We start from the raw sequence: 12,500 nt of genomic DNA, 5'->3' as shown, positions 1-12,500 counted from the left end.
AAACTACCCGAGCAGGTAACAGCAGCAACAGCAGCAGCAGCAGAAGCAGCAGCAGAAGCTGCTGCAGTAGTTGCCGCAGCAGCAGCAGCAGCGGCAACAGCAGTAGCAGCAGTAGCGGTAGCTGCAGCACTAGCAGCTGGAGCAGTGGCAGTAGCCGCAGCAGTAGCACCAGCAGTAGTAGAGGCAGCAGTAGCAGTAAAAGCAGCAGTAGCAGAAGCAGAAGCAGCAGCAATAGGGTAGCAGCAGCAGGAGTAGCAGCAGCAGCAGGAGTAGCAGCAGCAGCAGCAGCAGCAGCAGCAGCAGCATTTTCGTTGCCGTCTGTTCTTGTGTTTTTCCTTTTCTTTGTCTTTCTCTGTCTCTTTCTACTGTTTGTATCATTGCTGCTTCATTTGCTGCTGTTGGATTTGCTGCTGTTGCTGCTGCAGCGGGACCGGCTGGTGCAGCTGCTGCAGCCCTTCACCAGCAGCAGCAACCTGGAGGTGCAGCAGCGCAGCACGGAGTATGCAGCGCTGCTGCAGTCAGACGAATGGCAGCCTGAGGACTTAGCAGCTATTTTCGCTCGCATGCCGGTGCAGCAGCAGCAGCAGCAGCAGCAGCAGCAGCAAGAGAAGCCCATTGGAGAGGTGTACTTTGACCTCGCAGACCTCCCTCCAGAGCCTGAATCAGCAGCAGCAGCAGATATATCTTCTTCAGGTGTCTCTACAGCTCCGCAGCAGCAGCAAACTGCAAACGGCACCACAGGGGGTATGCTGCTATATTATATATATTTTTATATTTATTATTTGTTCGTCTTTCTGCTGCTGCACTCTCTATTTCTTGGTTTTGTCTTTATTCGTCTGTTGATTTGTCTTTGTTTATATTTTTGTTTATTATTATATTTTTGTTTGTCTTTCTTTATTTATTTGTATTTGTTTGTCTTTAAGTTTATCTTTTTTTATCATTCGTTTTTTATTTTTCTCTGCTTTTATTTATATATGCATTCGTGTCTTTATTTATATCTCTGTGTACTATTTATTTAGTGTCTTTATTTATATCTCTGTGTACTATTTATTTATTTATTTTTATTTATTTATTTATTTTTTTAATTTATTTATTTATTATTGTTTTTTCAGCGCATTTGTTGGAGCTTGACGATCTCCTAGGCCTCTCCGCCTCTCCCTCAGCTGCTCAGCCTGCTGCTGCTGCTGCTCCCAGCAGCAGCAGCAGCAGCAGCAACGGTGGCGGAGGTTTGGATTTGCTGGCGGATTTACTGGCGGGGGCCTCCGTATCTTCTCCTACGGGTAACCACAATGCAGCAGCAGCAGCAGCACCAGCAGCAGCAGCAGCAGCACCAGCAGCAACGGCAGCAGCAGGAGCTCCTACGGCGTCAGCGGACCCTTTTGCTGGCCTTATAGACCTCGCAAACCCTTTGTCAGCAGCAGCAGCACCTGCACCAGCAGCACCAGCAGCACCAGCAGCAACAGCAGCAAACACCTCTCCTACAGGCATGATAGGCCAAGTGGAGCCTCTGTCTTCTTTGTTGGAGTCATCGATCCGCCCGCTTAGCCCTTCAGCAGCAGCAGTAGCAGCAGCACCAGCAGCAACAGTAGGTGCAGCAGCAGCGGGAGACGTCTCTTCGTCTCCGCTTGCGGTTGCTTTGAGTTCAACCGCGATGAGCCCGCCTTCCCCAGCAGCAGCAGCAGCAGGAGCAGCAGGAGGAGCAGCAGGAGGAGCAGCAGATGGACCAGCAGTAGCAACTGTAGGGCCTGGAGGTGTTGCTGCGGTGCAGGTTCTAAATGAAGAGGGCCTCGTAATAATGCTTGAGTGCTGCGCAGCAGGGATAGGGGCGTGTGAAGTGGTTGCAACGTTTGCTGCTGCTGCTGCTGCTGGCAGCACACCGCTGCAGCAGTTTCGCTTCGAAGCTGCTGTTCCTAAATACCTTCAGCTGCAGCTGGAGCCCCCATCTGCAACAGAAGTCACCCCGGGGGGCCCTCCAGTGCGGCAGCGCCTCAGGATAACCTCTGCCCCAGCAGCAGCAGCAGCAGCAGCAGGAACAAGCCAGCAGGATAAGCCGCTGCTGCTTAAGTGCAGGGTTACCTATATAAAAGACAGCCAGATTGTACAGAAGAGCACAAAGGTTGCGTCTTTCCCTTCATCTATGTTGGGCTCTTAAGGCCCTGCAGAAAACAAATTAAATCTTGCTTCTTTATTACTCGCCTTCATACTACTCTTAAAGCAGTCGAGGGGCCCCTCATCTCCTTTAGGGGCCCCTAAACCCATCCAGGGGCCCTCAGACATCTTCTATAGGGGCCCTTAGGCTTCTGTAGTAGCCCGTAGGCTTCTATGGGGGCCCCTAAGCTTCTATAGGGGCCCTAAGGCTTCTATAGGGGCCCTCAGGCTTCTTACGGGGCCCCTTTAGAGCTATTTGGGGGCCCCTAGACTCGGTGAGGGGCCTTCTCTAGGGGCCCCTAGCCTCCTTCAGGAGCCTGTAGAGTTATATAGGGGCCTTCGGGGGCCCCTAAATACCTCTTGGGGTTTATAAAGGAGCTCTGTGGCTGCTACGGGCCTCTGGGGCCCTTGAATAATCTTAATGAACCTAAGAGGCACTTCAGCAGCCCCTAGGGCCCCCTTTAGAATATCCTTAAGGGGCCCTAAGAAGTCTTAGGGGCTCTTAAACTGTTTTTAGGGGCCCTTAGGTTGGCTCTAGGGGACCTATAAAGCACTCAGGGACCCCTGGGGTGTTGTAAGGAGTCCTGCAGTCGTTCTTAGGGGCCCCTTAAGGGGGTCCCCTATTTGTTCTTAGGGGCCCCTTAAGGGGGCCCCCTAGTTGTTCTTAGGGGCCCCTAGTTGATTTTAGGGGCCCGTAGTTGTCCTTAGGGGCCCTTAGTTGTTCTTGAGGGCCCCTGTGGGCGCCTTCAGTTGCTGTTTAGGGTTTAGGGTTTGCTGGAGGCTGTAGCAACGAAGAAGTGGCGGTGGTATGGCCCCTCGAACCGTCAGGCCTCAGAAGATATATTAGGGTTTAGGGTTTAGGGTTTAGGAGAAAGGAGTTCCTGAGTTATCTGCATGAACAAGTATACAAATAAGTAGAGGTGCGTAGACACCCCAACAAACGAAATAAAAAGTAGTAAAAGTAAGGAGACAAAGAAAAACAAACAACTGAGGGAAAACAAACAAAATAAACAAAAGAGCAGCACTTACTGCGTTGCTACGGACCGCTGCAGGGAGCAAACGGCTCACATCTGGAGGTGGTTTTGCTGCTGCTCTTGCTGCTGCTGCAGCAGGTGGCTTCTGACTAAGTGAGCGCAGCATTATTAAGATAAAGAAATTTAATTTATTATGATGGGTAGTTGGGGTAAGCCAGGGGATTATCTAAGCTGCATGCATTCGTCTCAGAGATAGGTCCAGAGGCCCTAGCAATCCTTGTTGCTGCTGGCCTTGCTGCTGCTGCAGGTGCTGCTGCTGCTGCACGCCCAACAGCTGCAGCAAGGCGGCCGGCAGTAGGAGCAGCAGCAGGAGCACGGCGTGCAGCAGCAGTAGCTGTAGGACGCCCGCCAGCAGCAGCAGCAGAATGCCGAGCAGCAGCAGCAGGGCTTCCTGCAGCCGCAGGGCTGTTACGAGCGCGGTTTTTGTTTGGGGGTTGAGAAGGATTGTTGTGGGGTGTCTGTACACCGCATGGGTCTGCAGCGTTTGTCTTTCTGTCTACTCTATGAATAAGAGGATCAAATTTTCTTTGTTGATATGAATCAAAGGGCTGCCTTCTTTTGTTTTTAATACGCAAACAAATATCCTGGTGCTTCGCAACTCTCTCTGCAGCAAACCATCGGCCGCAAGAGGCACACTGAAGCCTCCCCTGGGAGTCAAATGCTGCAGCAGCAACCCCCACGCCACCATCACCCCCGCTGCTGCTGCTGCTGCTGTTGTTGCTGCTGCGGTTCTGGTAAGCAGCAGCCTTAGGGCAAACCCGGAAATGCTGCTCCAGCTGCAGCTTCTGCACTTCCTTGCCGCAGTACTGACAGGGCAGAAAGATGTGCTGCTGCTTTATAGCGCATGTTTTCTGGTGTATAGGCAACGAGCGCTCAAAGAATTCCCCACCGCACATACTGCAAACCACTCCACGAGGCCGCATCGTGCAGAAACCCTCAAAGAAGAAGCAGAAAAAACAGTCAAACACCCACACACAACTCAGGTGTACGTGCACTGTAAAACTTTCAATGCATTAATACAGAAATATAACAAATATAAAAAACTAATGAAAGCATAACGCCACGAAGCAAGCACCAATACAATAAATAAGGGGCAGCTGCAGCAGCTCCAGAAGCTGCATAAGGAGCTTCTAAGAGTGTAGACAGGGAGTCCTTCGAAGTGCAAGAAGAAGCAAAAAACAGTGAATATATCTCTAATTGATCATCGGCAGCCACAAGGGGTTGAAATTCCGCTTAAGTTGACTCGAGTGTCTCAAAGGCACTTCCGAAACGCCGGCAGATGTCGATGAGGGAAACAGGCGAATAAAGGCATTTGTTGTTTAATATTGAGGAAATAAATAGGATAAAAGAAGAAATTAACATTCAAAAATTTAAACTCACAATTAAAATCAAAGATCTGAAGGCAAGCTCTCCTCAATATCATGGAGCCCGGCTCGCTTCGTCGTGCGGAGTTTTGCTGGGCAGGTTGCTCAGTTCTCCGAAATAAGAAAAGTTTAAGGAATAATTCTCTTCAAAATAAATAAAAACACCTTTATTTATTCATTTTAAAAGTAAAACATGAACGAAATGCCCCCGATTTGCAGATTGAGGGCCTTCTTCCCTCGCCGGCTTCCACTAACACACAGAGGATGCGGTGGTCTAACAGACAGTGAATTCAGTACAGCCGAGCGGGAAAGCTGCACAAAGAGGAAGGTAAATGAGCCTCATTAATGATAAAACGCACAGAGTTTTGCATTATTTGTTTTATTAAACGAATTAAAATTCCTTTTTAGGAGCTTTTCACTCTCTTCTTGCCCGACAGACAGACACCTGGGGCCCCCAGTGGGCAACCCACCGGCAGGCGGGCGGCGGCAACAGATTCCTTCACGTTGGGTTTCTTGTTGGGGAGCAGGGAAGTTAATTGAATTTAAATATACTTCTTTAAAAACAAAGTATTAAACTCTAGATACTTCGATATACAATTAATATAATAGGAAACCGGCAACCCCTTTACCCCCTCTTCGCAGCCTCTTGAATGCCTGCAGGGCATCTTCATCATCATCTACAGCTCTAAGAAGAACTCTTTTCTGCAGCGTTTGTAAAAGTTTTATCTCAGCTGTCTTCTGTGGGCAGGCTAACTCCGAAGGTCGTGAGGCTCCTCTCTGCTGCAGCCGCTGCTGCTGCTACGGGTCTGGCAGCGGGATGCTGCACGCACAGCAGCAACAACGCATCTCAAGTGCAGCAATGCAGCCTTTTCTGCATCATAACCCAGGTCCCCCGCATGCACGCATCTGAAAAGTCGTAGGGCCCCTGTTGCTGAAGATGCCGCTTGCTGCTCCTGCTTCCGCTGCTGCTGCTGCTGCTGCTGCGGCTGCTGCCTCCCTCCTTCGCTGCTGCACAGTGAGCTTCTTCCTCCTGCTTGTAAGCGCCGCATGCAGCAGCAGCTGCAGCAGCTGCGGAGTCCCAGATGGTTCCGTTGAGCGTCTTGCGGCTGCATCCGTTGCCCGAGGCAGCAACAGCATCAAGAGCAGCAACAGCAGCAACAGCACCAGCAGCACCACCAGTGAGGCAGCCTTTGGGGATTCTGCTCCATGGAAGGCTCTGCAGCACTCGGCACCTCCAGCGGCTGAGACTGACGGAGGTGTACAGACAGCAGAAGATATCAACAGCGTACGAGATCATTACCAAGAGAAGAAGGAAGAAAGGGTTATAGACAGGGGCTCTCTTATAGACGGCAAATATCTGCTGCTTGAGTTGCTACACCCCCCCCTGTGGGCCCTTGAGGCCGCTGACGAATATAAAGAAAGACCCTCAGGGCTTCTGCAGATATACCCAGGGGCTGCTGCTATCGATGCTGCTGCTCCTGTTGCTGCTGCTGATGCTGATTCTACTGCTGCTGCCAGCAGCAGCTGCTACGAGGAGAGCGGCAGCTACCAGTCACAGACCGCTGTCCCGCCAGCAGCAGATGCTTCGCGTTTGCTGCCTGGATGGGGGCTTCACCAGCGGCTGCTGCTGCCTGGTTCAGCAACAGCAGCAGCAGCTACACCAACAGGAGCAGCACTTGCTGCAGCTGTGGTGTCTGTACGCTCCGACGTCGTTCTGTCGAGGCAGCTGCGCTCGGGGGCAGAAGGCTTCTGCGTGGATCCCTTGATGTAAGAAGCAGCAGCAGCAGCAGCAACAACAACAGCAACAGCAGTAGCAGCAGCAGCAGATATACGAGTTTGCGGGGCATCTCAGCTACTGCTAAACAAACATCAAAAAGAAGGTGGTTTGTCGCTTTGTTTTGTTGCTGCAGAATCCTGAGGGCCTTCCCTTTCTGGCTGGGCCGCCCCTCACTGCCGCCCCCACTTAGCAGCAGCAGCAGTAGCAGCAGCAACGGGTCCCGTTATCGCCTCTTCGGACGATTAGGTGGTGGCGCCTATGGAGAGGTGGGGGGCCCTCCGCAGCAGCTGCAAAAGGGTTCCTAGCCCTCCACTTGCAGCAGCACCAGCTGCTGCTGCTGGCTTTCGTAAAGCTGCTGCTGCTGCTGCTGCTGCTGCTGCTTGTATGTGCAGGTGTGGCGTGCGGTGTCTCTCGACAGCGAAGCTCCATTTGAAGACGCGGTCTTGAAACGCATGCGCTGCGACGCCTTTTCAGCACAGCGAAGTGGAGAACATCAGCAGGAGCAGCAGCAGCAGCTGCTGCTGCTGCAGGAGGAGGCAGCGAGGGTTCGGCGAGGTTTCGCCCGTGAGGTGTTTTTTGGTGGGTCTGTTTCTATAGCCATCTCCGTTGCCGTTGCTGCTGCTGGCTTGCTGCTGCTGCTGCTGCTGCTGCTGTGGATGTGCATCTGGATATGCTGCTGCTGCTGCTGCAGGTCTGCTGCTGCGAGGGGCCCCTCACGTGTCGCGGTTTGTTGAAGTTCTTCCAGCAGTCTCCTCCGCTTCTTCAGGCGTTGGCTCTGCTGCTGCTTTGTTACCATTAGACGGGGCAGCAGCATCAGGAGCAGCAGGAGGGAGCGCAGCAGCAACAGCAAGCGCAGCAGCAGCTGCTGCTGCTGCTGAGGCTGAAGTAGCAGCAGCTGCAGCAGCAGCTGCAGCTTTCTTGCCGGAGATGAAGCTAGAAGACCTCAAGACAGCAGCTGAAAGCGCAAGAGAGAGCTGCTGCAGCCGCTGGCTTGTGTTTGCAAATGAAGGAATCTCTCTCACCCCTCTCTTCTTTGCTGCAGATACTGCTGGCAGCGGCATGCTGACACCAGTAAGCAACCAGCAGCAGCAGCAGCAACAGCAGCAGCAGCAGCACCAACAGCAGTAGGAGCAACAGCAGTAGCAACAGCAACAGTAGCAATAGCAGCAGTAGCAGCACCAACAGCAACAGCAGCTGCAGCAACAGCAGCAGGAACAGCAACAGTAGCAACAGCAGCACCAACAGTGGCGGCAGCAGCAGTAGTACACCTAAACGATGCTTCTGCTGCTTCTTCGATTTTTTCCCCTGCTACACATTCAACCGCCTCAGTGCCGTACTTGCTGCTGCTGCTGCTGCTTCTGCTGTTTCTGTTGCTGCTGCTGCTGCAGAACGCATTGTGGTGGTACTTGAAGGCGTCTGCACGTCATCACCCGCCGCCTCGCCGTGTGCGGCAGTTTGCTGCTGCTGCTGCAGCAGCAGCAGCAGCAGGAACCGATGCGCCGTTCCTGCCTCTTCTGCTGCAGCTGCAGCAGAACCCAAGCGAATTGCTGCTGTTTATTCGTTCCGTGCTGCAGCAGCTGCTGCAGGCGCTGAAAGCGGCGCATGCTCTCAACATTACGCACAGAGACGTGAAGCTTGTAAGGCTGCAACTGTGGGGCGCAGCAGCAGCAGCAGCAGCAGCAGCAGCAGCACAGACAGCTGATAAAGAAATAGAAGAGAAGAAATAGAAACAAGTAAAACCACTTGGGGGCGTAGCAGCACAACTCCGAGAGGACTCCCCTTGCCCGTATTGCCCGTGCACAATATCTTTCTGCTGCTGCTGCTGCTGCTGCTGTGTCTTTGCTTCTGCTGCTGCTGTTTAGGAGAATGTGCTTGTGCAAGCTTCTCTTCCGGTGTCAGTGCGGCTTGTCGACTGGGGTAGTGCTGCCAGCAACAATGAGGATTCTCCTGTAGCTGCTGGTGAGCTATGAAGCAGCAGAGCGCGTGCTGCTGCTGCTGCTGCTGCCGCTGCTGCTGCTGCATGCAGGCATGTGGTATGTTAGCTGCTGTTGACGGTATACACCGAAAAATGCAACGCCGATACACAACGCGTGATGCACTGCGCTCAGCTTCCACTCTTAATCTCCTGCTGCTGCTCTTGTTATTGCTGCTGCTGCTGCTGCTGTTGCTGCTGCCGCTGCTGCTGCAGCGCTAAAGGAGCTGTGGGGGGAGGAAATCTTGTCTGTGCTTGAGGAGTCTGAGGGCTATCAGCCCCCGGAGGTTTGGGCTGAGGCTGCAGCGCAGGCGGAGCTGGAGGCAAAGCAGCAGCAGCAGCAGCAACAACAACAACAGCAGGGGCAGCAATGCTCTGAAGACTGCGCTGACAGCAAGCGCAGCGGGAGCGGTGACAGCAGCGGCAGCAGCAGCAGCAAGGGTTCTTTGCATCGGCCTCCTTCTTACGACATGTGGGGTGTGGGGTTAATATTTTTGAAGTTGGCGATTGGAAGTCCGTCGCCTCTCGAACCGCTAGACGGCAGGCGGACAGCCAGAGTAAGGGCCTGCTGCTGCTGCTGCTGCTGCTGTTGCTGCTGCTGCTGCTGCTTGTTCTGGAGGCCTTGTGGCTCGTGGTGCTCCACAGGGTCCTTTGTGTTGAGCCGAGTTGCTGCTGCAGGTGTTTTGCTGGTGCTGTTGCTGCTGCTGCTGCCGTTGCTGTTGCTGCTGCTGCTGGTGCTGCTGTCGTCCGCATTCTGGCCGTTTGCAGGTGCTGGCTTTGCTGCTGCTGCCTTAGTTGTTTGCATGAAAGTGCTGCAGCAGCGCGTTGAGAGTGTGTGCTTCTGTTGGTGCTGCTGCTGCGTTGTGTGCGGCTGCTGCAGCTGTATCGTTCGTATCACGGGCAGCCTGCTGCTGTGCGGCAGCAGCATCTACTGCTGCTGGCGCTGAAGGATTTGTGTTTGCTGCCTTGGCCCTCAGACAGAGTGCCTGCTGCTGCAGTTCCCACTGCTGTTGCTGCTGCTGCTGCTGCTTCTGCTGCACCCAATTCTTTATTCTCGTCTTTTCGGTCTGCTATCGTTGCTGCTGCTGAGCGATTCTACGTCAGCTGGTTCGCCCCTAACAGAGACAGGCAGCAGCAGCAGCAGCAACAGCAGCAGCAGCAGCAGCACAAAGAGCTCCTCGCAGCAAACGCAACGGGGGTGGAGCTGGAGAGAAAGACTCTTCATGACGTCAGCAGCAGCCGCCTAAATATATAAATAAATAAATATGTATATATATGTATATATATATATATATCTATGTGCATAGATGTATATATGAGTAAATATATATCGTGCCTTCACAGTGTATATATATAGACCATACATATAATAATAATAATTATTATTATTATTATATATCTTTACAGTTAGTTGCATGATATACATTTATATTTATGCACATAAAGATGCAGAATATACATCTGTAACAGCAATTATGTACGCTTGCGTGTATATATATATATATATATATGCTTTATGCATATATTCATATAAAAAGATATATATAGTATATAGGTACATATATACTACATGTATATACGGATATATATTATATATATATATATATATATATTATGTAGAGTTGTGAAAGGGAAGGGGAGTGCGATGTTTGGCCCGGAGTTAAAGGCAAATAACACATAGTGGGGGTGTTGTTGTTGCTGCTGCTGCTGTTGCTGCTGCTGCTGCTGTTGCTGCTGCTTCTGTTGCTGTTGCTTGTGCTTCCCTTAGGAGTCCGCTGCTGGCAGCAATAAATTCTTCATGCTGCTGTCGCGGCTGCTGGGTACCGGGGGTGGCGGTGAGGTGGTTGTGCGACCACAGCAGCACGCGCTGCAGCAGCAACAGCAGCAGCAGCAGCTGCTGCTGCTGCAGCGAGGCCTCTTGGAGGCCTTTGAGGAGGAGCCTGAAAAGGAGTTCAACAATATGTGGGGGACGCAGCCAGCAAGACAAAACCACCAGGAATGCGACGACTCTGTTGTAAATCTTTGCTATTGCTGCTGCTGCTGCTGCTGCTGCTGCTTCTGGTGGTGGTGGTGCTGCTGCTGCTTCTGCTTGCTGCTGCGGCTTCTGGTGGTGGTGGTGGTGCTGCTGCTGCGGCTTCTGGTGGTGGTGCTGCTGCTGCTGTTAATGCGGCGGCAGGTGTAGCATGATGCTGCTGCCTGCTGCTATTCGTGTGGCTTGCTGCCTCTTGCTTTTGCTGCTGCTACTGCTGCTGCTGCTGCATTTATAGCCCACAGTGCTGCTGCTGCAGACGCTACTGCTACGTTTTGCCCTTATGCTTGTGTTCGTCATGTTCCTGCTGCTGTTGCTGCTGCTGCTGTTGCTGCTGCAGTTCGCGGAGCTATTAAGAAGTCGAGACCCTGCGGGCGTTGGGGTGCCAAATCCGTTGGCTCGTGACCTTCTTAGAAAGCTGCTGGCCTTCGATCCTCAGGTCCTTAGGGCTTAGGGTTTAGGGTTTAGGGTTTGGGGTTTAGGGCTTAGGTTTTTAGGGTCTTAAGGGTTTTGGGTTTAGGGTTTGGGATGTAGGACACTACTGGAGGGCTTGGGCGCAGCTTTGGCTCACCAGGGCGGGAGGTTTAGGGTTTAGGGTTTAGGGTTTAGGGTTTAGGGTTTAGGTTTTTTAGGGTTTAGGGTTTAGGGCTTAGGGTTTTTCTGCAGGAGCGTCTATCGGCAGAAGCGGCGCTGCGGCATCCCTGGTTTTCGGTTTCTGCTGCTGCAGCGGGGGCTGTAGACGAGCCTATACACCCCAAACCCTAAACCCTAACCCCCAAACCCTAACCCCCAAACCCTAAATCTCAAGTCGTCCTTCCAAAGCACTCGCCTGAACGTTCAGCGGGAGTGAGAAAGAGAAGGGAAGGATTCACAAACCCTAGCAGCGCAAACCACCCTTAGCTAGCTAGCTAGCTGTCGAGCTACCTAGCTAGCCCTTAACTAGCTAGCTAGCTGCATAGCTAGCTAGTTGTCTACTTAACTAGCTGGCTAGCTAGCTAGCTGTCTACTTAACTAGCTAGCTAGTTGTCAATCTAGCTAGCTGTCTAGCTAGCCGGCTGTCTAGCTAGCTAGCTGGCTAGCTAGCCGATGCAGCTAGTTAACTAGCCAGCTAGCTAACTAACTGCATCGGACCCTCCGCAGCGGGGAGCAGCTGTTTGGAAGTTACATGAGGCTGTTGCCTGTTTGGCTCTTTGCTGCCATTGATATTTAGAGAAAGTGTTTAGGGTTTAGGGTTTACGGTTTAGGTTTACTAGGGTTTAGAGAATTAGGGTTTAGAGGCTAGGGTTTAGGAAATTTAGGGTTTTAAAAATTAGTGTTTAGGGTTTGGGGCTGGAATTTAGAGAATTAGGGTTTATGGTTTAGAGGATTAGGGTTTAGGGTTTAGAGGGGTTTCAGTAGTATTCATTTATTGCGTTTTGTAAGCCATCATATAAGCATATAAAGGCCTACCGTTATTATTATATTTTATAATATTAATATTACTTCTATTATTTTATTAGATATTATTATTGTTATTATTACTATTATATTAATAAATTGCTGCAGAGAATAATGATAATATCATCCTTATAATAATAATATAATATTATTATTATTATTCGTATACATATAAAAGTATTAAACTGTGCGTCTGCAGCAGTCGCCAATGCGTAAGAAAACAAACAAGGAAGGAAAAACCCTAAAAACACCAAATAAATTATCTTCACGCTTCTATTCTTCTTCCTCGCTGCAGCACCCGCGCATGCTGCTAATACAGCTGCTGCTGCAGCAGAAGCGGCAGCAGAAGCAGCAGCTAAAGCTGCAGTAGTAGCAGCAGCAAATGCAGCAACAGGTAATGCTGCAACAGAAGCAGCAGCAGCAGCTAATGCTGCACTGACGCTAACGATAGCTATTGCGAGGGCTGCATGGGAAGCCGTATGCGGAACTTTGGAGGAGCAGCAGGAGCAGGCGGCTGCTGCTGCTGCTGCAGCACCTGCTGCTGCTGCTGCTGTAGCTGCAGCGGCTGTAGCTGCTGCTGATGCATGTCGATGGGAGGCGGGTGCATTGGCTGCCCGTAGACTGGGTGCTGCTGCTGCAGCGGCTGCTGCTGCAGCAGCGGCTGCTGCAGGTGCTGCTGGTGCTGCAGGTCGTGCGGCCTCCCCGAGCCGTAGAGCGGCTGCGTATGCTGGAGGGGCAG

The 12,500-nt window shown here is 51.7% G+C and overlaps 4 protein-coding genes across 4 annotated transcripts in view; 2 read left to right on the top strand and 2 right to left on the bottom strand.

The window, feature by feature from the left end:
- EAH_00033480 (gamma-adaptin, putative) overlaps positions 1-2,152 on the top strand; it is a gene marked incomplete at both ends in the record, with an annotated part of 5,663 nt that extends 3,511 nt beyond the window's left edge. The window contains 3 exons of the mRNA XM_013395884.1: positions 1-15; positions 426-744; positions 1,113-2,152. The exon at positions 1-15 is cut by the window's left edge and continues 342 nt beyond it. Of these exons, the coding sequence (XP_013251338.1) occupies positions 1-15; positions 426-744; positions 1,113-2,152 (1,374 nt within the window). The remainder of the gene's footprint in view (positions 16-425; positions 745-1,112) is intronic.
- Positions 2,153-3,313: 1,161 nt separating this feature from the next.
- EAH_00033470 (hypothetical protein, conserved) lies at positions 3,314-4,105 on the bottom strand (the record flags this gene model as incomplete). The annotated part of the gene is made up of 1 exon (XM_013395883.1): positions 3,314-4,105. The coding sequence occupies one exon, from the start codon at positions 4,103-4,105 to the stop codon at positions 3,314-3,316; it is 792 nt and encodes a 263-aa protein (XP_013251337.1).
- A 1,258-nt stretch (positions 4,106-5,363) lies between these two features.
- Positions 5,364-11,089, top strand: EAH_00033460 (Protein kinase, related; the record flags this gene model as incomplete). The annotated part of the gene is made up of 11 exons (XM_013395882.1): positions 5,364-5,433; positions 5,563-6,313; positions 6,457-6,589; positions 6,716-6,887; positions 7,015-7,394; positions 7,712-7,960; positions 8,186-8,282; positions 8,512-8,852; positions 9,176-9,523; positions 10,064-10,309; positions 10,991-11,089. The coding sequence occupies 11 exons, from the start codon at positions 5,364-5,366 to the stop codon at positions 11,087-11,089; spliced, it is 2,886 nt and encodes a 961-aa protein (XP_013251336.1).
- Positions 11,090-12,212: 1,123 nt separating this feature from the next.
- On the bottom strand, positions 12,213-12,500 carry EAH_00033450 (hypothetical protein, conserved; the record flags this gene model as incomplete). The annotated part of the gene is made up of 1 exon (XM_013395881.1): positions 12,213-12,500. The coding sequence occupies one exon, from the start codon at positions 12,498-12,500 to the stop codon at positions 12,213-12,215; it is 288 nt and encodes a 95-aa protein (XP_013251335.1).

The sequence above is a fragment of the Eimeria acervulina genome, genomic scaffold (genome assembly GCF_000499425.1).
Source record: "Eimeria acervulina Houghton genomic scaffold, Eah_scaff334, whole genome shotgun sequence".
Taxonomy (NCBI): domain Eukaryota; phylum Apicomplexa; class Conoidasida; order Eucoccidiorida; family Eimeriidae; genus Eimeria; species Eimeria acervulina.
The sequence above is the reverse complement of the archived record's forward strand: the minus strand, read 5'-3'. Positions and strand labels throughout refer to the sequence as shown.